We start from the raw sequence: 24,773 nt of genomic DNA, 5'->3' as shown, positions 1-24,773 counted from the left end.
TTTTTTTTCTCTCCTTCCTCCTCCAGCAGCAGATCTGGAATAAAAACATGAAAAGATGGCTGCTGAGATGTAGGACTTGTGCCGACATGCTGTTCCATCTGGTGTTGTAGCCATCTCGTGAACAATAAATAAAAGTGAGGACACAACTTGTTTCAGCATTTTGATTTTATACTAAGGCAGGGCTTTCTATTGTCCTGTTTGCATTGAACTAGTCAGACAGGTTTAAGAATACCATTGGTCACATCACTTTTTGTTTCATTAGAACTACAATTGACTAGATTGCACAAGTGTCCTAGAAGATGTAGCGGGGGAGTAAGGATAGTTCCCACTACAGAATATTGAATGCCGTTCATTAGGGTGTTATATTAACTCAGTATAACATTTCTAACTTAAGAAAGAACTCCCAACTAACATTTGTTGGTTACAAGCTGTATGGGAAAACAATCTCACTTGTTCTTATATTGCAATGTTTATTTAGCTTTTGCATCATTAAAGTGGAGCTACCAAAAATACATACCATAAAGTTATTTGTCATCCAGTAAATATTTCCTTGTGTCTAACTGATGTTATCACTGGCTAGAGATGCTTATCCATGGTGAGGGGGTATAGCAGACACTTGAATTTTGAAATGACCTATAGAGAGCGCCTTATCCAATTGTGAGGAAGCTTGGTAGGAAAATTCCTTTGTACAACTTCACTGTGACCTAAGATGGTTGCCATGTTGTGGTCATGTGACTTTGGTTTCCTGATGATAAAGACCCAACGATTTGAGATATTACCTTTACACTGGATACACAACTTCTTATTCAAGTTTGATAGTGGGTATCCTACAGGAAAACCTCTCCCTTTTGTGGCCATCATTAAGCATCCACATGAGGAAAGCTGCTGGCACCTCTTCTACAACTGCTCTCAAACCATTTCAGCTTGCAACTTGATATTTTCAGTCTTGGGCAAAATCTAATGGCAGCCTTCACTTTGACCTGTGAACTGATTGCTCAAATATTGCCTGACCAGTACTGGTCTCTGTGGCATGGTGAAGTTAACCACCAGCTTATTTTCCCCTTTACTTAATGTGAGAGCAAAAGTCCAATGCTGTGCCAACCATGGATCCACATCCTAGCGTGGCAACTAGTCTCAGCCAGGATTTGAACCAGTCATTTCTTGATCTTATAAAGAGAATTGTAAACAAATAAAGGGGTAAAGCAGGGGTGAAAACAAATTTATTCTAAACTATAGTAATGGTTATCCTATGTCTTGTTTAACTAGGTCAGGGTTGAACATTTTAATTGGCATGACTTGGCGTTTTATTAGTCATGCAGCCTTTCTAGTTATGCATTAGTTATATTTCTTTCAGTTTTGTTCCAGTGTGATGCAAAACAAATGCAGTGATCCCCTTTTAAAAGCTGTAGGCGGGAGCCATTACTATACATTTATGTTGAGAATTAAAAAAAAAAAATTAACACACAGTTAGGATTTATTTATGCAAAATTGACATTTTAATGTTAATTCATTAATACAAGAACAAACTAGCAAGCTGGTTCTAAAGTCCGTATGCCACGTTTGTATTATTATCATCTTGATAATGGAACCGTCAACTTCAGCAGCTTGTGCAATTGCACTTGGTCATAGTCCTAGAACCACACTGTAAGTTGTTTGGTGCCTCCGCAAATGTGTATTTTTTCCACCTTAGCATTAAATAGTGCCACACTGACTTTATAACCCCCTTCATACTGATTTGAATCCTCTGAAAAATGCACATTCATAAACAGATGAGAGGAATGTAGCCAATTACACTGCATGTCAGGCTTTACCACAAGTGGCCCCAGTACTGTACTTATTATATTCTCCCAAGAGGTATTTGGACAAATGTGACAATTCAAAGGATTAAGAGTTTTATTAAAAACAATGTTCTGTAGTAATTGGCTTATTCAGGTGTCCAGGCAATGACATCTGGCATAATTTGGTAAGTGAATATGCTTTATCTTGGCATACAATACCTATATAATAATGAACTGATGGAATATAGTGCTCTTTTGGGTAATTTAGACATCTACCAATTTTGGAGGTGGTAGCCCCAGAGGAAAAGGGGCGGAATACAAATGAGTTGTCAATATTACAGCATTGGTTCCTGCAAACACCACTGCATTGCTCGGATTTCAGCAGATACTAACATTATTTCCAGATAAGAGATCAACATTTATTTTCTACTGTTTTAGGACCTGGGTTGCTATTACCAGAATAATTAAAAACTCAAGACTTATTTATTAGTTAATTTCAAGTTATTTCATTTCTAGATTCAGTGGATTCCAAATGTAAATCTGTTGGCAGCACAAAAAAAAAAAAAAAAAAAAAAATCTCACATTCTTGAAATGTAGGCAGTGTCTTCTTTTACTCTTGTCACATAATTTGTTTTAATGTTTCTGAATTGAAATAGTTACAGAAACTCTCCACCCTACTGAACTATATCTTAATATTGCACCATTAAAGAAATAATTTAACAATGAGTAAAATAAACGTGTTAATTGCAGCAGCTGAAACAAAGGCTTTGAACATTCTATCAGGCACTAAAAATACTAGCAGATGGTTCATTATCATCACTCATTTACACTTCAGTGGTTATCACGTGTTGGAGGCAAGTAACATTATTAAAAAATAAAGTTCATAACTTCCTACATTTGCTGTCCTCAAGGCTGCTAATACCTTTTTTTTTTTAAATCAAGAGATCAGCTCGTGCGGAATTAGCTATGTGCGGACTGCCCACAATTTTCAAGTTTCTTGATTTTAACACTAAAATTCAGAAAATGAAGTGGCAAAACAACTGGTGCCAAAAGAGGGTCATGCTTTAAAATGATTACAAAAGGCAAACCATGCTGATCTGCCAACTTGTTTAGTACATACTGTTTTTTTTCTTCTTTCTGTTAAGTCTTTTGGATCAGTATGGCTCCTGTTCAATTGTTTTTATCCTTCTACACTACATATCGATCATCAGTATATATCCGTTTGTAAGAGCTCTTTGTTGTCAAGTGTATTCTGTTCTTTAGTGGAGGTCAGGTTGCTGCACTCCCCACTGCCCTTGAGTCTGTTGGTTCTGCCAGATCCGGTGAAGCTCTTTGAACTGCTCCACCGTCTGGTCTTTCAGGTCTGGATTGGAGATCTGCAGGCGGATGCTGTCGGTCGACCAGGACAGTTCACCAGAAAACATCTCGGTCAGAATGCGAGCAACCACAGGGACAACCTGAGTCAGAATAGGGCAATAAAATGGTTAACCAAAACAAAACAAATTCAGGTTGTAAATAAAACTATGTTTGCGAAGCCAATAGAATAGTGTTTTATTTTGGTTGAAAAACTGTTAATATTTTTTGCCACTTGTGAAAAAATGTGTAAGAGACGGATATGTTTCACAGTAGCAAAGATTTACAATGTGACCCACAGCAATTTCAGTTGGTTCTTGTGCAGAGGCCTCTCAATTTCATACTGTTGGTTTAAACATTAATATGGGTTTGGAAAGGCTGGTGTCAGTGTGTTTACCTGGACAATAATAAGCTTTTTCTCTTTTGGTTTCCTGTCTGGCCAATCCTCCCCAAAACAGAAGTATATTTCAAAGGGAGGTGGGGCGTTAGTTTCTCCTTTCTGATATAGGATCAGTCCTGTCACACAACAAAAAATAAAATAAAATAAAATCAGTGACCGTACTACCATAAGCCTTTCTCTTTTTGTAAGGAACAATAAACCCATTAGACTTGACACAGGCAGATTTACCTGGCTGGAGCATACAGTACAAGTTAAGTAATTATTACTGCAATTCTATATCAGGGAAGAGGCTCAATGTATATTTTACTTCCTTCGTTATCCTATTCCTGCAGTTATAGGGGGGTATTATTTATTTTTTTGTTTTCTATGTGACATAATAGAGCATACCATGAATTATAGAATGTGAAACTTACTGCATTCTTGGTAGTGCAGTTGGTTAATATTGTAGCCAAGTAATGGGAAACGGGCGACATGTTAGAATAATCAATTAAACCTTAGAACCAGGTACTACATAGTTATTGATCTTATTGTATGTAAACTGACAGGAAGAGCCCTATTTTAATAATTTTAACAGCGGAGGTATTTAGATGTGCTACTGTTTAGGTCAACTGAATAAACACACCCTGATTTTTCACGATAAAGGTGAGCACTACTCACCATGAAGGAAGTCATTTAAGCTGAATATTTTGATCTTCTTTTCCCTCTCGATAGGATTGGGCCCAGCTTCCTCCAAGACTCCTGGTCCAGACCAGTATACCTTACACTGGCAAAGGCGTATGGCATAGATATCCTGTCCGTGGATCTCCAGAATGAGGCCTCTGTCCATGACGTCCAGTAGTTGGTTGGTGTAGTAACGTTGCTTCTCGTTGGGAATCTCCATTGTGTTAGGGAACAGCACCTGCTGCAGCGTCACAGGCCCAAACAATTCCACCTGGTCTGGCATGGGCTCCAAGTTACCGTAGTACAGACGACAGCCCTGGGGGTTACTAACAGTCAAGGTCCCAGCTTGCTTCCCACGATACTGGAATTTTAGTTCTAAATCTGTCACTAAAATGCAAAGATGATAAAACATACATTATATATACATTATATACAGACGTGCTCAAATTTGTTGGTACCCCTCCACAAAAAACGAAGAATGCACAATTTTCTCTGAAATAACTTGAAACTGACAAAAGTAATTGGCATCCACCATTGTTTATTCCATATTTAATAGAAATCAGACTTTGCTTTTGATTTTTTATTCAACATAATATTGTAAATAATAAAACAAATGAAAATGGCATGGACAAAAATGATGGGACCGCTAACCTAACATTTTGTTGCACAACCTTTAGAGGCAATCACTGCAATCAAACGTTTTCTGTAGCTCTCAATGAGACTTCTGCACCTGTTAACAGGTAGTTTGGCCCACTCTTCCTGAGCAAACTGCTCCAGCTGTCTCAGGTTTGATGGGTGCCTTCTCCAGACTGCAAGTTTCAGCTCTTTCCATAGATGTTCGATAGGATTCAGATCAGGACTCATAGAAGGCCACTTCAGAATAGTCCAATGTTTTGTTCTTATCCATTCTAGGGTGCTTTTAGCTGTGTGTTTTGGGTCATTATCCTGTTGGAGGACCCATGACCTACGACTGAGACAGAGCTTTCTGACACTGGGCAGTACGTTTCACTCCAGAATGCCTTGATAGTCTTGTGATTTCATTGTGCCCTGCACAGATTCAAGGCACCCTGTGCCAGGCGCAGCAAAGCAGCCCCAAAACATAACCGAGCCTCCTCCATGTTTCACTGTAGGTATGGTGTTCTTTTCTTTGAAAGCTTCATTTTTTCGTCTGTGAACATAGAGCTGATGTGACTTGCCAAAAAGCTCCAGTTTTGACTCATCTGTCCAAAGGACATTCTCCCAGAAGGATTGTGGCTTGTCAATATGCATTTTAGCAAATTCCAGTCTGGCTTTTTTATGTTTTTCTGTCAAAAGTGGAGTCCTCCTGGGTCTTCTTCCATGGAGCCCACTTTCGCTCAAAAAGCGACGGATGGTGCGATCAGAAACTGACGTACCTTCACCTTGGAGTTCAGCTTGTATCTCTTTGGCAGTTATCCTTGGTTCTTTTTCTACCATTCGCACTATCCTTCTGTTCACTCTGGGGTCGATTTTCCTCTTGCGGCCACGCACAGGGAGGTTGGCTACAGTTACATGGACCTTAAACTTCTTAATAATATTTGCAACTGTTGTCACAGGAACATCAAGCTGCTTGGAGATGGTCTTGTAGCCTTCACCTTTACCATGCTTGTCTATTATTTTCTTTCTGATCTCCTCAGACAACACTCTCCTTTGCTTTCTCTGGTCCATGTTCAGTGTGGTGCACACAATGATACCAAACAGCACAGTGACTACTTTTCTCCATTTAAATAGGCTGAATGACTGATTACAAGATTGGAGACATGTGTGATACTAATTAAAGAAACCAATTAGTTTGAAATATCACTATAATCCAATTATTTATTATCTTTTCTAAGTGGTACCAACAAATGTGTCCAGGCCATTTTAGAATATCTTTGTAGAATAAGCAATAATTCATCTCTTTTCACAGTATCTTTGCTTTATTCTATGACATACCAAAGGCATGCAAGTATACATGATAAAATAGCTTTTAATTTCATCACTTTTCAGGAGGAATGAAGCATTATTTCAATGAGCTGTAAGGGTACCAACAAATTTGAGCACGTCTGTATATATTTTAGTATTGTCAAGCAGCCAGACAGCCAACACTTAAACAATGGAATCACCAACTCCACAATTACATACTTCCTGACCAAACATTTGTAAGAAATCCTAAAAGATCTCCCAAGAGCAATATTCTGACAATGACTAGCATTTAGACAGGGGTGTATTATATTTAGGGCTTCTGTTTTTCAGTTTTTATTGATTGTATTTTTCGGTGCTTATTTTTAGCTATTTTCGAGTTTTATGTAAATCATTTTTTTTCGGGACTTTCGTTTTTAATATACTGTATGAAATTAGTGTTTTCGGTTACTTTCCAAAATGCTTGAGCGTTTTATTTTTTTTCTGTCAAAATATATTTAGTAGTAACTCGACAGTACTTGTACACTTACCTTCTTTCCATTGCTGTCTTCCACAACAAAATCCCTATGGTCACGGGCACATTCTTCTGGGGTTTTTGTGTGTAGGCATTTTTTTATATTTTCTCCACAATTCTGTTTTAAATCCTCCATATCTTAACTGTAATATATCTTTAAATCCCGCTAACAAGCCTCCATTCTGGATTGTAATCTTGTTTTAAATCTTGCAGGCGGAGTCTCCAGGAATGTGCTGTCACTCAGTAGTTGCGGCTGGTTTAAAGTATTCAGAACGAATCAATGATAGATACAAGTCAGGACATTGCCCAGCAGCACTGGGAAATGTATTTATTATTATTTTTGTAGTAGTTTTGTTTTTTTTAATGGGAAAAGGGTAAAGTCAACATGAATTGATTAACCATTTCCACAGTTTTTCCGGTGTTTTCCGGTGTTTATTAGCTACCCATCGATTTCATTTTTTTTGTATCGGGGGGTGTTTTATCGGGTTTTATCGGTTAAAACCGAAAATCAGAAGCCCTAATTATATTATACAAGTATAAGAGTAAGGAATAAAAATATACAAATAATTGAGAAAAATGGGACACACAGTGTCTCCAAAGATACATCTTAATGCAAAATATATACAGTAGGTGTAGAAAGCCCAAACACTCATGTGTTGGCTAACCTGACAGTTAATTAACACATAGACATTTCTTGTCAATAACCAATGTTGGTTCAGAAGCATGGGTTCACATATCCAGAGTGGGTTGTACTGATTTTTAGTCTGCCATGCCATTAAGAATATGACACCTAACCCCACATTTATTGAGCTGAAGTACCCTGACAGATCTCAGATTTACTGGAGGTTTATCATTCAATATGCAGCGCTTGTGAGGGCTCCTGCCAATGGTTAGATTATATACTGTCTAAGAAATAGAAAACATGTCTTACATGGTAGCATATGTGGACTGATGAGCAGATCGTTAATACACAGCTGTGGAGGTACTTCTACTTGAGGAAGTGTTTCCGCAGGAATGGTTCCATGTGCCATATCTACGTGACCTGTCGGGGTATTGGCATGTGCAAAGCCTCCATGTCCGAGGTTTCCCACTGTATGTTCTGGCAAAGGGATGTTACTAGCAGTCACAGGCACACTTTGGTAAGAACCATCTCTTATACCGAGACTGCCATTGGGGTTGGTGGTGATGTTGCAAGGCATTGGCTCCATTGAGGGAAGACTGCGAGGAATAAAAGTTCCATTCATACAGGGGTTGAACTGCAGTTCCTGCTTGAATGGTGGATAAGATGGGAAACTGGTGGGGGCTGGAAAGAAGAACAATTAATTTCACATTCAAAAGGCAGGTGCATCAGCTTTCAGCACTGGGTACTTTTTGAGCCATGTCTTGAAATCTGTTTTTGTCAAAACATTTAGATAACAAAAAACAACTGACATGAAAAACAACACAATTTAACAGTTTGTTGTGTAGAATTAAATGTTTAAGAGAACCAGGCATAGACAAACAACATGACATTGATGCTACATTATTGTGAAACTTTAACTGAATACAAAAGTCCTTACCAATAGAGAGGCCACCTAGGTTTGGGAGCTATAAATAAAAAAATATATATTGATATTACTTAACAAGGAAAGTAGTGCAGTAACAAGAATCAAATCATTGCAGTGTATCCAGGCTGAGCTTCCCCTTGCACCAGTTTTGTGCTCTGATTGAAGTAAGTATTGTGGGAACAGAAAACCAGCGTTGTTGCAGGAGGAAGCGTGATCTGGATACACTATAATCCTCAGAAGACGTTTATTTTTTTCTCCTGGCAAACACTCAAGTAAATGTTGAGAAATGTGCTGTGCAGTTGATTTATGAACCATAAAATGAAGTTTTCGAAAGAGTCAGCAATACATTTAAAAACATAACGCTGCGATACGGACAGCATGGGACACACACATAGGTAACATAAATAAAATGTTCAGCTCTTGCCATACATCTACCCAGGCAATCAAGTTCACCTGTTACAATTGGGTAAACTAACAAAAGCTGGCACAGTAATGGTGTTTTTTTTGTTGTTGTTTTTCTTGTTTTTTTTTAATCTCACCTCCTCTTCCTCATCTTCAGCTGCATCTGGGGAGAACAAAAAAAAAACACATATATAACCAGAAGACACAAAGGTCATTATTAGCATAACACCTTGCTTATTATTATTATTATTATTATTATTATTATTATTATTATTATTATTATTATTATTATTATTATTATTAATTCAAGAATTGGCTTGTCAAACTTGTTCTAACTTGCATATGACCCCCCAAACGTCTGCCTGTTTTCTTAAATTAAAATGGAACTGAAATGCTGAGGTGAAACGTGTTGTTTTAAGAGCACAGAACAACCTGCCAAAAAAGAATATTCCCATATTATAGTAATACAAAACAAATAGGAGGGAGAAAGGGGTATTGAAGTTGTTAGGGCGTTTATGTGGCAAAACACAGCAGCACTCCATATGTACTCTCTTTATTTTTACCTCCATTGCATTGCTGGTCGCACACCTCGTATATTTTAAATGGCTCAACAGGGGTTTCCTTTGTCCCGTCGTACTTCAGTTTAAACTCGCGACTCTTGTTGAGGGCACAGCGCAGGTTCGCTTTCCACTTGGCTGGATCTGGCTCATCCACGCCTTCCTGGTATTTCCCAGTCTCCAAAGCCCAGGCCTGCCAAATAAGAAAATACAACTGAAACTATGAGTCATGAAGTGGGTGGGAGGACACCATCATGTAAATATGGGCACTTCTGACAGTTTCACAGCTCAACTGACATGTTGTTCATTCCTACCTGGAACCATTTTTTATGCCAACTGGTATAGTTTCAAGCATGGAGCACCTGTGTCTACTGGAATGCTACATGCAAGTTTTAAAAATGTAGGCAACTGAAGCAATGAGGATTTTAAACATTTCAAAAATCGAATTTTAACTTCCAGCTAACTCACAACTCTTTAAGGAATACACAACTAAAACTTAATTGCAGTTAAATCTAACCAAAATATTACTGTATTAATTAAGGGAACATTGTTTTATTGTGTGACTGTCACAGATGGCTTGTAGTGGTGACGTCAGACCCGGAAGAAACACACAGTACTGCGAGGTGAAATGGTGAAGGCGCTTGTGTCGGTTTATTGCAAATAAAATAAAAAGGTTTGACACAAAACAATGCTCACAGAGCAAAATAAAAGGTTGAACACAAAACTGACACCAACTAAACAAACTGGGACGAACATTAAACAAGTATTGTGCGAGTAGCATTTGTTATTTTAATTATTTTTCTCCTTCTCACTCCCGTTCTTTCTCTCTGAACACACAACCTCAAGTGAGTGAATTGTGCAACTATTTATACAGCAATGCTGGGATTCAATTACTAATTCATTATTCACTTGAACCCCAGCACATGTACTAATTTGTGCATTCTCCGTGCTCACAAATTATTACATACTTTATCTGCACGTGAAGTGATTATGCAATCCCCGTGCCTAAATACAACTATATATTTTAAATCACTCGTGCTACACAGACCCATTTATATCCCATGCACCAATACCTATACACCAACATTAACACAAAAATACGCACAGGGGCAGGGCACTTTGCCACAGTGTGTCAGAAAAAGTAATGGGACACAAAACCACTTTTCCAAATAGGTTTAATCCTTTTGTACAGGGGTTAAGACATTCAGATGAATGCAATGACTTATGCAAAAAGCAACGCCCTTTTTACCATGTTGAAATGTTGCCTTAATGCACCACATATTGTAATCAAGAATCCAATTAATTCTAATGAAGACAGATCAACAAATGATCAACAAACTTTATATGAAACTATGACAAACCACATGAAACTGAAATGATGTTCGAAAATTCATTGGAAACTGTAAATGCTGAACTGAAACAGTGTCGTCTCACTTTGAAAAGAAGCCCAATGCTTACAGAATAATGCAGCAGGTGTTCATATTTGTCTAGTTAGTATTTCTACTGATTTTCAGCCACAATTAAGTCATGGGTTGCACTTTGTCAGAAAAATTGGATGATAAAATAACATTTATGTGAACAAAAAAATACATTATTCCTTAACTTCTATTTCTCCAGGAATCAGAGCTCAAACAAGAAAACGTAAAACGTAAGCCTTACTTAATTGGCTTGCTGTCTGACAGAAAAAAAACCACAAAAAACAACACACTAGACAAAGTTTACAAGAGGAATATGTAGCCTATTGCCCCTGCACTGTATGTATGTATGTATGTATGTATGTATGTATACATACATACATACATACAGTGCAGGGGCAGTAGGCTACATTTTCCTCTTGTAAACTTAGTCTAGTGTGTTTTTTTTTGTGTAGTAGTGATGCAGGAATCAGTAAAAACAGTATCACGGCTATGAAGTAAAATGTAAAATTATCTTATGGACAAAATCATCTGCATTTTGGTTGTATACATGCAGTCTTTTTTACTTCTTCCCCCGTTCATCAATGGTGCAATTGACAATTACCCTACTAATAGAGTCTAAAAACAGCTGCATACACAGGGCTTCGGCTTTTATTTACGAAGCTCCTTGTATTGTGATTGGTGCGACTCATGCGTGGCACTGAACTGAGCTGTCCAAATCCACTGCAGACGGATCATGTTGAACATTGGTTCAGTGCAGAGTAGGCACAGAATTAATATCCCTTTAGTGTTGACCGCATCAGCAATAATTAAATGACTTACCCTGAAGACGGTGTTCTCGTCCTCTTGCATGGGGGCGTAGCGGGTAGCATGTCGCCAGGGTATCTGGAAGTGTTTTTGCTCATGGTCTAACCATTGCAGCCCAGGGTACTTCCCGCTGTTCACCTGGGAAATCAGCCAGGGTTTCAGACGGATCCGTCGTGGCTGGAGACTCATGTTATGAAAGTGCCCCCACCACTAACCTAAAAAGGTTTAAAAAAAAAAAAAGAGAGAACCCATACTTTTATATAGTTTATAGGGCTTACGTGCTTCAAAGTCAAAACATTCAACTAGCCCAAAATGTACCTCTTAAAAATACTGTACAATAAATTAACATTCTTATTAAAGGCCGTGTTTATTGAGATGCATTGTAGACCAGTGTGAGAAAAAAAAGGAAGTGGCCATTTGCTTAGTTTTTTAATAGTTATTTTCATATAGTTAACAGTTATTTCCTCAGGCCTCAACCGCAAAATGTAGCAATTTCCCAAACATCTGTACATAAACCCTATTTCTTATCAGAATTTCTGAATGGATCACCAAAATTAATTAAGTAAAGAAAGAATTGGTCTAAAGAACAAAATACTGTAAACTTATTCTCAATAGCAAGTCACAGAGTTTGTATGCGGTTCAGCAGCAGGGCAGCATTGTTGTTATTGGAGGATTTTGTTCAAATATTTATGGAGATGCCTAAGAAAGAACATGAGTAGTAAGCAGATTTATTCAAACTATCTACACATAGGTATTCCAAGAAAGCCTTTGGTCATTTCACTAACTTAAAATAGTCCAGTAGCATACAGTAGTTTTAACAAGAAATAAATGATCTAATTTATGAGTTATTTTAAACCTGTTTTGATCAAATAAGTAATGTGTTGTAGTAATTAACAGTTTTAATAAAAATAAAAAATAAACTTTGAAAATTTGCTTTGAATTGGAATAACAACCAGTAATATGAAACCTTCGGGTTAAAGGCCCTTGCTTATCAAATGGATTCCATACAGTGATGTGTAGCCTATATTTGACGGGATTGAAGCGGTCTTGGTTATTTTATTTTTTTAAACGATTCTAATTTGAAGCTTCTTGTATGGTACTGACACCCGATTGTCTAAGCAACTACAGTAAATCCTTGGGCAAGAATTGCTTTTCTGGTTTTGACTAAGCTATGTCGACATAGCTCGTGGTGACTTGGTGTATTTTTTCATACCCATATTCGGAGTACAAGGTTGTGTATTTCCCTGGTACTGTGCATGTCAGAACACACAGAAAAGCTATCTGGCTGGTCTGCTCAGTATTTCCAGCCAACAGCAGCTTGACGCTCCTGGAGGCTGATATTTTTTTTGTATTTGGGTTTCCCATTGGGTAGAACACCTTTTCAAATTCAAATGTCAGTAATGTGATTTTCAGTAAGTAACCTTTTGCAGCGAGATGACAATGTGTTCACAAGAACCGAATACGATCCATTACCATAGTCTTGTAACAGAACTAGGGATGTTAAGTCTTTCCTTAAGGTCCACAGTGGGCCACAAATACTTAGTTGTCTTCAGTATGATTTTTGCTATTTGTGCTGAAGCTGCATCACACTGAATTTCAAGACAAACACCTTTCTCTTACAATACTTGTCTTTGTGTGAGTGGATTGAAAGGTGGGTGTGAGGGAAGAGGTATGATATAATCCATTTAACTTTAATAACCTCTTTTAATGCTGTTTAGGCAATGAACCAAAACAACTATTTACTGCTGACTAATTGTTGGAAAATTCTATTGACTGAAGTCTGTTGAAACCTATTCACTAACCCACCTTAATAAGCTAACATTGACACAGCTAATCTTCTGGATTTAACATACCAAGCATTGATAATAAGCAGAAAATGTAGAGTGCATATCATACTGAGTGATATAAACAGTACATCATAAAAACTAGTATTGTGAACAAAAACAAAGCATCCCCATCTTTGTAGGACAGACACTGGCATGTGACGCTGTCCTTAGTTAAAATTACCAGCAATGTGTGTACAGTAAGGCAATCTAATGGTTGTTTTGCAATAAAAGTTGAGTAACAATCTACCCTTACTGTAAAGTATGAGTTTTTGGCGACATACAAAAATTCAAGAAAATAGGCAGAAATCCTCAAATTCATGAATAAAAAAATCTCACTGGAGAAAAGTTGTTTCGCCAAAAGTCAACTTGTTATGTTAAAATATGTAAATACTCAAATTAATTTTAGGGAAATAAAATCTTAGGAGAAATGGCTTCTCAGCTCATGTAGCTCAAAGGGAACAGTAAAGGTCGCTACACACCAGACGCAATGCGATTTTTCATCGGGCGACCAGATACTTTCGCAGCGACATGACCATACACACCTGAAGCGACACAGACGCGATGCAACAGATTTGAAAACAGACAGTTGACAAAACTATGAGCAAGACTGGTAGCCTATATATTCATCAACAAGATGTGGAAATTATGAGACGATGTTTTAACATATATGGCAATACATCATACATACCAGGCTATTTCAGTTCCTTTGAAATGGACTCCCATATATTATCTTTCATCTCTGTATCTTTACAATTGCGATGATCTTTGTCATAAAGCTCTGGGCATTTTTCCATGGCAAGTATTATTTTTTCCTCTGTCGTTTGGATACAGTTTCACACTGGTGGACACTGTGCATTAAAGCTCTTCTCTGAGTGCTCAATTATCTAGTTGTCACATGAAGAAACCATAAATAACAGGATTCAATCTTACTTATTTTGCGTCGCTCCAGTGTCGCCCTGGTGTCTCCCCCGCGTCGCCTGTCGTGTGAAAGGTATTTATCAAAAGTATTGGTTCTATTCATTTTGTCCCATTGTGTCTGGTGTGTAGGGTACTTAATATTTATTTATACCAATCTTAAACCTTTAAAAAAAAAAAAAAAAAAAATGTAAGTAATTTTGTTTTTACAAATAAATCTATTTGTAATTTGCAAGTTCATCTTCGTGTAATTATTACTTGTGAAAAAGCTGATGTACACATAAAGTTTGAATTCCTTCATTCCCATAGATTAGAACATGTTCCTGAGTGTGATACTATAATTTCAGAAATGTTGACATGAAGGACATGAAGAGTAGGCTCCAAATTTGTACTTTACAGGTAAAATGCAATATTTAAACCGTTTATATTATTTATGCCACAATCCCAAGTTCCAGACATAGCAGAACCACCTCTGGACACACCAAAGCATTAGAAATCGAGCCTTTAATTTAAAACACATACAAACCAAGCCTCTAACACAGGGGAAAATGGTTTCTGTATTGTTGCCATAATTTAACTGACAACCATCAAAACAGCGATGCTGTTTATATTATACATTTTTTTAAACAGTGTGAATTCGTGTTCAATTCTATCAAACCTTAATCTGAAAACTAAATGGAGTGTCTTGCATATAAAAAGTGATTTCAACACTTCCCCTTTTGAAGAAGACGGCTAAATGCAGTAGGATGGTCTGATGATTTTAAATAGTTTGACAAAAAGCTTTAAGTGGGGAGGGACTTGGCAAAAATGGAACTGAAACTCTATAGCCTGAGGAGCATTTAAAGAAAAGCTTTAGCTTCTATCAGACATCATATCAATTTAAGAACTTTGTAGGAAAATATTTCTCTGCCAGTTTTCATTGCATTAGTAAAAGTCTTTTTTTTTCTAATCCCCTTCACATTTAATATTTTAAGCTCTAAAAACAATAGTCAACGGTGGTGATATACACTGAAACTGACTGAACGCACCTTGGACATGGGCAAAAATAAAAAATAAAAAATCCAGACAAAATATTTATATTTTTTTAATTTCCCTCCATTCACATCACCTAATTCTAACATAAATCCACAAACACTTCTGCTTATAAGAAAATCAAATAGTGGACAAACATCTGCCCTCATATGCAAAACTACAGTAGAGTACTGAGATTAAATTATTTATTTATTTATTTCTTAGCAGACACCCTTATCCAGGGCGACTTACAATTGTTACAAGATATCACATTATTTTTACATACAATTACCCATTTATACAGTTGGGTTTTTACTGGAGCAATCTAGGTAAAGTACCTTGCTCAAGGGTACAGCAGCAGTGTCCCCTACTAGGGATTGAACCCACGACCCTCCAGTCAAGAGTCCAGAGCCCTAACCACTACTCCACACTGCTGCCCCAATAATCTTTCTCTGTCCTTCAAACAAGCAACAATATTTAACGGCTTGAATCATCACAATTTTTTGGAGCACCAAGACCACTACAAATGCAAGGATCATGCTTGGATTAAGTAAGACATACAAGAACACAACTTCAAGAATTAGGAAGGATTTCACATACATTTTGGTGTGCTTGTACTATATGTCTGGCTTGATCCTTGCTTTGTTATTAGTATGGGTGAGCTGAAACTACATGAACCTTCCCCTTTTATCTTTTACTATGGCCTATGGTAAGTATGAACTTATTATGGGCTTATTACCTATACACTGTGGTTAATCAAGCTCATATTGAAACTAGGATAAGTGAAAATGCTATGCAATATGGCTTTTATTTCCCTCCCTGATAGTGTTTGAACAATGAAAACTTTAAACATGATGGTATTGTTTCAGTTAAAATGAGCGGGATATTCCATCCTCTTTGGAAAACGGGACCTTACAGGTGACTTTGTTATGCTTCTAAAACACCAATATATAGCATATTTTCAAAACATACTTTCCAATCCTCCTACATTTATGGGATTCGTCATAGATCCTCCAGCTGCCTCCTATATATTTAAAGTAGTATTCTCCCTCATTCCCAGCTCTCTACAATAGAAAACTGCTTCAAAACTGAATGATGTTTTCTATGGTGAGAAAAAAAAAAGCTCGAGAGGTGTACAGGTATATTCCCAACACAACAGGGTTCTAACCTTAAAGAATAAAAGGGCTCAGGGGCCCAAGCTGTCTAAACATTACAATAAATAAAACTGATCTTGCATCTTTAGTTTAGTATCCCCACAAATTCTATCACACATTCAGCTTTCTTGGGAGGTCAATAATGAAAAAAATGAAACCAACATTAGGTAATAATGGTCCAGTTATAAGTGACTTAATGTATCCACTTATCCTTGCTTAATTACTTTGTGTTACTTGAAAGTTTAGAAATGTATAATGGCTGCTCATTACACATTTTAACATTTTTCAAAGCTATGCCAGTCAAGGCATTACAATGTATTTTTGGTGAGCATGTATTGAGCAATGGTGATGATGATGATAATCACAAGGCACATGCACTGTACACATTGTAAAGGTAAAGTACAGTACCAGAAACAGACGACATGCAGATTATCATGTAAAGTGAACAGGAAATGGGTTAGTTTTACCACCTGACTCTCCTCAGTTTCCTACATAGATTTTAGAATACACTGTATGTCTTACCACAAATAACACAACGTAAGATTTCAAATAGCCATCACACACATTTTTATTGGACCTATTCTCGGAAATGAAAGCAATTGGTGTGTGTTAAATGAGATTTTGCAGTGTTGTACTAAAAAGCATGTAACTGAGTTAGTGTGACATATATGCTAGCTGTTGACATTTTTTGTGTGTGTGTCTAGTGCAATTGATTATGTAGCCTACATATTTAAAAAGTGCTAACAGCTACTGTAAGTTTAAAGGTTACCATGGAAAAAGTACATTGACTTTATTTAGATACCTGTATTTAATATACTAACCTACATAAATATGCCCTTGTCATTACTATAAAAAAGGGAACTTACTATTTTTTTGTGAAAGACGTGATGATTATATTTTTGCTGAGGAGCTATTTACTTGTGTCATACCTTCCACCAGAAAGAGAATAGTACACCGACCTAATGTCATCTTTCACTGATTTATAACAGAAACAAAAAATAAAAATATAACAGAGCAACATAATGCCATTGCTATGAACACTACATTAAAGCAACTATAATTAACTCATGAAAGTAATTTATTGATTGATTCAATAATACAGTACCTGAACTCTGGGACAGTAAGGGGAAGTACTGTGTCCAACACCCTATACCCTGTTCACTAAATAATACTGTGTTAACAGGAAAGTTATTTAGAAATTTTAAAAAAATTAGAAGAATATGAATGAAATACATTAGTCAACACTAAAAAGGCACAAAACTCAAAAAATCATCAACCCATTAAATATCAATGTTTAAATACTCAAATAAAGTCACAAAGCAGTCTTAAAAAACAAAAAAGTAAACAATGAGGATTTCTTTGTGATAAAGTGTTCTACAGGAAAAGCTTATCAACAGTACACTTGTTGGGTGAAATCGCTTAAAAATGCACCAGCCACCCAAATTTAACTGTTAACACGTCACGATTCAATACAACTTACCTAGAGACTCCCGTATAAACAGCTATACTGAACTTGTCCTTCAGTTTCCTCAGTGTTCCAATCCCAACTCTCTCAGAATTTAAATAAATATCGCACCGACAACACTTCGGTTCAAGTTCAAATAGGCTACTCCTTACACAGTCTCGGGTACATTTCAACTCCTTGTCCTACGCCTCATTTATAATGATCTGATTAGAACATGAAACCTAAGAATTGTATTTTTTTTAAAGTCCTTCTGCTTCCTGGTTTTCTTGCAGTGCAATAAACAAATGATTCGAAAGTGACGCAAAGTTTGCAGAACTTCTATGGTCCCACCCTTCCGGTTCGCAGTAATATAAACAACACGTGTATTTGTGTAATATATAAACTCACTGGCGACCACCTAACTGTGAAAAAAAATAAATATAAATATCAAGATTGAATTAGCAGATATGTAAGAAGAAAGCAAAAAGTTGCCCTCAAACCACATCACAATACAATACAATTGCCGACAAATAGGCCTATTGTTGATCCCCTTAGGTGGCAGGCTCCAAACGAAAGATGTAGCATTTACAGTTCCAGGTTTCCCAGCCATACCAGTGAAGAAAGCGGGTGCATTATATTTTGTACGGGTTAGGGCTTGAGTGACAGCTCCACATCACTTCACGTCTCTGACACATACCGTTTCCATGGCAACAGCTGTTTGAAAACGATCTCTCGAGGAAGATGATTATTTTATAATTTTTTTTTCTGTTTGTCATCAATAGGAAATACTTGTTTTGCAGGTTATATATTAATAATTAAAAGTCAGTATTTTTCAAAGACGGAATTGAACACATTGCCAATTGAACAGTCCCTAAGAGCGTGTTTTTGTACAATGAACATTGATATTTTCATTGAAATAATTGTCATTATTCTTACTGTTGGTTTTATTTGTGTTTTTCTTTGTATGATGGTTACATGGTTGTCTTCTGCTCTGGACTGTGGCAAAGATGTATTTAATAATATAGCTGATTATTTTATGGACCGCAAAACATCAAAGAACCGGCTGTAGGAAAGTTGCAGTGTCCGAACAAAAATGGTAATAAATTATTATCTACTAACAATATTAATATAAACAGCTACGTGTTTAGGGGGGACATTTGGGTTTTTACCCTTTCCACGCAGTACTTTTATTTGTGTATTTATTTATTGATCCTTCTATTAGGTTGCAATTTCGAAAGGCATTCAAATATAATATCTGTATTCAAATATTTTCAAATATATTCAAATATAAAATCTGGACAATGCTTTAAAACGTGTCTGGGGTTAACAGAAACAATATTAAATAGTGTATAGCTCCTCCTAAGACATTGACTAATCTAACAACACAAAGTTTTAGAGACTACATGAGGTTCCATTTTAATTCTAGTTCATAGTCTAGCTGATTTAGAATTTACAGCAGTGACAGCGAATGTACGTTACTAAAGTTTTACTGTTAGTCTACACTTGGCATCTGTTTAAAAAAAGGCCCAGTTTTAATCAAAGTGATGCAAATCTGTTATATTTAGTTAAAAGCATGTACAACGACCAGATATGAGTTCCAGAGAATCCTTTTTAGTTGATATTTCCTAATCCATCTTTTTCAAATTCCTTTTCTGTTTTCAATTTATTATTATTTGTTTATTTAGCAGACACCTTTATCCAAGGCAGCTTACAGAGACTAGGGTGTGTGAACTATGCATCAGCTGCAGAGTCACTTACAATTACATCTCACCTGAAAAACGGAGCACAAGGAGGTTAAGTGACTTACTCAGGGTCACACAATGAGTCAGTGGCTGAGGTGGGATTTGAACCGGGGACCTCCTGGTTACAAGCCCTTTTCTTTAACCACTGGACCACATAGCTTCCTTTTGATGCTTTACTGCCCTGCACCTTTTTTTCTTCCTGTCTGCCTTATTATGCCTGTATATTTTTTTGGATCACATTTATATTTGTTGATTACTGTTTCATTCAAACTGTATGTTTTTTTCTTTGTTTGTTTTAAAGGACAGTGATACAGAACTAAGTTGGTCCAGCAATGAAGGAAATATTGAAGAAAATAATAAAAAATATCAGAAAAGTTCTGAAAAACAATCATCTTTAAAACATAACAGGTAAACACTGCAGGCCATATTTTACAAAGAGAGGAAAGATATAAGGAATCATCAAACCATTGTAAATGTGTAACATTAGCCAGAAACAAATCCATTGCTGCTAGGAGCAAGCCAGTTATTGTGAGTCACAGTTAAATTAGATATTTGCTAGTTAAACTGAATTTATTAATTTTATGCCTTTTTATTTCCACCAAAAAAACAGATCCACTTCAAAATTCTCATGAATGTAATATACTGTTGCTAATTTTAATGTGAAATAATTTCCACCTGAAACAAACTATATGAAACTATGTGAATTGACACACCCATCTGATAGAAACAAGCCATCTGATGGAAATTCCAGATGGGTGTGTCAATTCACTATCTGTGTGTGCTATTTATTAAATGTACCTGGCTTGAAATTCTCTATATACAGTAAAACTTCGATTATACAAACTAATTGGGACCAGGGTATGTTCCGATAACAGTGACAGTGACATTTTTTTACATGACTCCCAATTTACCTGTACATATATAACCTACAGTACTACACCATTCTCTAGATACCAGAAATTGAGGGCTGAATAGAACATTTTCCTTTCAAACAAGGTGGAAGAGCACAGCACACAAGACAAGGTTCAGATAAAAGAGGTGTTTGGATAATCAGGGTTCGGATAATCAGTTTTACTGTGTCTCTTTTTATAATCAACTTGGCCAATCAAATATGATTTAAGCAGTTTTGTCACGATGGGTGATAATGTATCATTGTGGCATGTTAAAAATTTGCTAAAAAGAGGTTAATGGCATTTGTAATTTCTTGAAATTCGTGGTTTTATTTTTTTTAGATCCTGCTCAAGCATAGACCTTGAAATGAATCCATGTGCAGAAGAGTCACAAGTAATGACAAATATTGCAAGAGATAAAATACCAATTAATAGTGATATCACTAGAGGTACTTATATAAACCATTCATTTAATGTTTAACACAATGAGCAATGAATATAAGGGCAAAGGTAAAGATTCTGCATGGAATAAAATAATTTTAAGGATATAATGTCAGCAAGAAGCAAATAAGTTGTAAACATGACCAGTTAAACTGTTGTTATGGGTACTTTCAGAAAAAGGCCCTTTGCCCTTGCAAGTGTTGTTAAATGTTCTATTTTTTAGATACAGGTCCAAAGAATCAAATTCAGCATCAAAAGAAAAAATCTTCTCCAACCTTTTATAAGCCTCAAAAGAGTACACAGTCCAAGCCTACTTTGTTGGAAAAACAAGGTAAGTTACATCGTACCAAATTTGGCAAGGAATTGTAATGTAATATGACAATGATATAAATACAAATAGGGTGCAAAATATGTAACAGATGCATCACTTACAATAATATCACAAGGCAGATCATTTCAAATACACCAGTGCAAAAATTAAATGATAATAAACGCCTAAGCATGGCAAAAATAACACCACGAGCGTCAAAAAAGTTGTTAAGGCATTCACCAGGTAGACCTTATATGTGTTCTTCAATAAATTGTGACAGCTGTTGATATGCATTTGCACTAGCTGCCCCGTTAAAAGCAGATACCCCCATTTAGACATGATCATCAGTCAGGTGGCTGCTTAGGTGATAACATTGTCTGTTATTGTTGGTTTGGGAATCATGGATTCTGATTATGCCAGGTAGTGGCAGGCAGACATTTTTTAATGAAGTCCAGACCGCTAGAGGTGTTCAAATACTGGAGACTCGTCAGTTCGCTGTGACGTCTTCATAGTTTCCAGATTGTGGACACGTCATCAAACCATAGGTTTGTACACTAGACGTCCTAGACAAGGTCGTGAAACGGTCAACTAGACACCATGCACTGACCGATATCTATGCAGCTTAGCACTAAGGAATCACCTGTCCATTGCATATGGGCTCAATATCTGCTTCATGAGTCACCATAGTAACCAGACTGCATGAGTCTGGTTGAGGTCAAGAAGATCAGCTACAGCTCATCAACTGACCCCACAACACCAAAGGGACTCGTAATTCCTGCCTTGATCACCAGAACTGTCACAGTCTTGGACCCAGTAGTAAGACCATTTACTGGTGCAATTTGTTCTGATGCAAGATAATGCCTGTTGTCATACTGCCAGGATTGTCATGGATTATCTTGAGCACAAAGTTATAGATGTTATGGACTGACCAGCAAAAGTCCAGACCTTAATCCCATAGAACACCTTTGGGACCTTCTTGGACATTGTGTTTGTCAGAGTTGTAATCCTGTATGTGACAGAGCTTGGTGTTGCACTGACTGTAGAATAAGATAAGATCCCCCCAAGTCATCATCTGCCACCTGAATAGAAGCATGTCCCATTAATGTAGAGATTATGCCAGAGGAGCCCATACTCGATACTGAGACATTCATATGAACCACTTTCAAACTCATTCATATCTATTAAACACTCAATAGTGCTGAATTTAGAAATACCGAAATAAACTTAAATTAATAGCCAAATGTTTCGACTAGAATTGTTTTTCAGTGTCACATTGAAAAAGGCTTCTAGTTGAAATATTTGTCATTGAATTTTCTTTCTGTGTTTCCTAAAAACACTTTGACACTGTAGGAAAAATGGATCCCCAGAGACAAAATATATAGACATTTTTAATTCTATGAGTTTCAATTCAAATAATAAAATGTTTGAATCTGTTAATTTCAGTGTGTAAAGAGTGCACCCTTAAAATACTCAAATTTGAATTGTGTTTTGAAAATATTCAAGTTTGAAATGTTGCTCGTTTAATCTGGAGTAGTGTTAATTCCAGCTAGTGAAATGAAAGCATTGATAAATCACAAATTGTACATGTTGTGTCATTAATGGAACGAAGTAAGTCTAGTAAGTACTTTGTAACCTGGAACTTTATATGTTAGCCAGATCTTTTATTATTCTAGTAAAATGAACTTATTTAAGCACCATACTCCTTTTTCCTACAAACACTAACATATCCAACCTGTATTTTTCACTACTAAAGGTCAATCAAATGATGATACGTCTTCTAAGGGTGCAGTAGTATCCCAAAATCAGGAAATGGTGCATAAGAACAATGACTTCCTATTTCTGGCTAAAAGACAGGATCCTAAACCTCATGCAAAAGAACAGAAGGGGCATGATCAAAAAGGTCAGATTTGGTTTTTTTAGAACCTAAAATCATCCTACCTTTAAATACAGTGTGAAGGTTTGTGACTATAACGCTTTGTCAGAAGATTCTGTATTTCAATCTTAATAAAAAGTAAGGATGAAATTAAAGTTCTAAAAGTATTATTCTATCACAATAAAATAGTTGCCCAGAAGATGAGCTCTTATTAACATTAGCAACATTGTCACTGGTACCCTTATTGTTGAGCATAACATGAAATTGCAAGACTTTTCTAAAAGCAAGGATTGCAAACATATATTTATTTAACCTGGTGTAGTGCCAGATATCATATTATAAAATGAAAATACATGTTAGCTAAAACATATATATATTAACCAAATACATGACTTTCAAAACTACCCATTTAAGACCTATTGTGAATTGATGTGCATGGCATATAATTGCTGTCCTTGGTCTTTCTTGTTGCTGTTATGCAGATAGTTCTGTAAACATGAGCACACTTTTCAAAAGCTTGAACACTGCCTACAAAAACAGGAACTCTGATACTGGACAGAACCCAGTGGATGGAATTGAAAGTAAACAGACTCAAGAATCTGATGCTGCCAATGAACTGAAAGAGGTACTGGTCTTGAAGACATGTGACTTTAAGCGGAAATAATATCAACACGTTAGTTAAAAATGAATACACTTTACTTTCTTAGAATGAGTTTAACTTTTCCCCAAAGAGCACTGGAAAGCCACGCCTTAATTCAGAATTGAAATATTATAGAAGGTGCTCTATCGAAGTTAGGTACAGGTACAGCTTCCAGTAGTATAACCCCAATTAGCATGACTTGGACATATTTGCGTGGACACATTGTGGAAGTCTGGGTGCTTCACAAGTATGATCAGCATTTTCCAAAGATAACTGTTATGTTAGAAATGTCTGTATCTTCCTCGCCACACTCTTTTGCCATTAAATAGTAGGCCATTTGCACTGGGTCTATTAGTGGGGGAAAACAAGAATATTATAACTGTTATATAATTATGGTGTTAGCCATATTGATCCAGAGATGAAAAAAGAAACATTTTGATGTTGTTATTTAGGTTCACACATCCTTTCATCTGATTCATCAATTGCAGAATAAAACAGTAATCTTTAAATAACAACTGAAGGTGTATGTAGCTTTTCATTTGTGTTTTGCGTTTGTCTCTTGTGTGTAATGTACAGCTTGGCTGTGTCAACCATGCATTCACATTAGGACATGTCAGCAGGGAATCAGGAAATGTCACAGGTGATGTTAGCTACAAGGATAATCGGTGAGTTATGTTTATGTATTCATGTAAAATGTGAAATGCATCATCCATTTTAATAGGATATACTGCAAAAAATGGTCGAAGAACAGGGTTGTTATGTTTATTTCTTTTACTGTTGTGTAGACACATTTACTATTTTGATTATGGACAAATGCACTGCTATCAGACCAGACAAGAACACGAGACTATTCACATTCAACTGGCAGAAAGGTAAGGCTTGAAAATCAATGAAAATAGGATATTTGTGATGGCACATATTAAGGGCAGGCTTGTATTTCTAACTTCTCCATTTTAGTTTGTTTTCAACCAACAGATAGCAAATAAAATGTAAACCTTTTGTATTTGTTTAACAGTTATATGTTGTTAGTAATATAATTGCTGTGCAGGTTTTATACATGGTGCCAATATTGATTTGTAATTTATTTAATTGCCAGTGACAATTGACTATACCAAACCTTCTTAAATATGGAACAGGATAAATAAAGTTGCATAACTTTGGGGACTGTGTACAA

General features: G+C 36.4%; 1 protein-coding gene across 2 annotated transcripts; it reads right to left on the bottom strand.

Annotated features, from left to right (window-relative positions):
- Window positions 1–2,594: 2,594 nt before the first annotated feature.
- LOC117420155 (interferon regulatory factor 5-like) lies at window positions 2,595–18,179 on the bottom strand. Of its 2 annotated transcripts, XM_058985840.1 has the most exons (10): window positions 17,740–18,179; window positions 14,110–14,259; window positions 11,369–11,568; window positions 9,138–9,324; window positions 8,712–8,737; window positions 8,185–8,212; window positions 7,557–7,928; window positions 4,189–4,578; window positions 3,529–3,647; window positions 2,595–3,235 (listed from the first exon to the last, which is right to left on the bottom strand). In XM_058985840.1, exons 3-10 carry the CDS (start codon window positions 11,540–11,542, stop codon window positions 3,038–3,040), a joined length of 1,494 nt encoding a protein of 497 aa, XP_058841823.1. In that variant the 5' UTR covers window positions 11,543–11,568; window positions 14,110–14,259; window positions 17,740–18,179; the 3' UTR covers window positions 2,595–3,037. The 2 variants fall into 2 exon arrangements, with proteins under 2 accessions (XP_058841823.1, XP_058841822.1); XM_058985839.1 differs by lacking the exon at window positions 14,110–14,259.
- Between the last annotated feature and the right edge of the window lie 6,594 nt (window positions 18,180–24,773).

This window comes from Acipenser ruthenus, chromosome 14 (assembly GCF_902713425.1).
Source record: "Acipenser ruthenus chromosome 14, fAciRut3.2 maternal haplotype, whole genome shotgun sequence".
NCBI classification, from domain to species: Eukaryota; Metazoa; Chordata; class Actinopteri; order Acipenseriformes; family Acipenseridae; genus Acipenser; species Acipenser ruthenus.
Note: the sequence above shows the minus strand (reverse complement) of the source record. Positions and strands in the feature narration are given on the sequence as shown.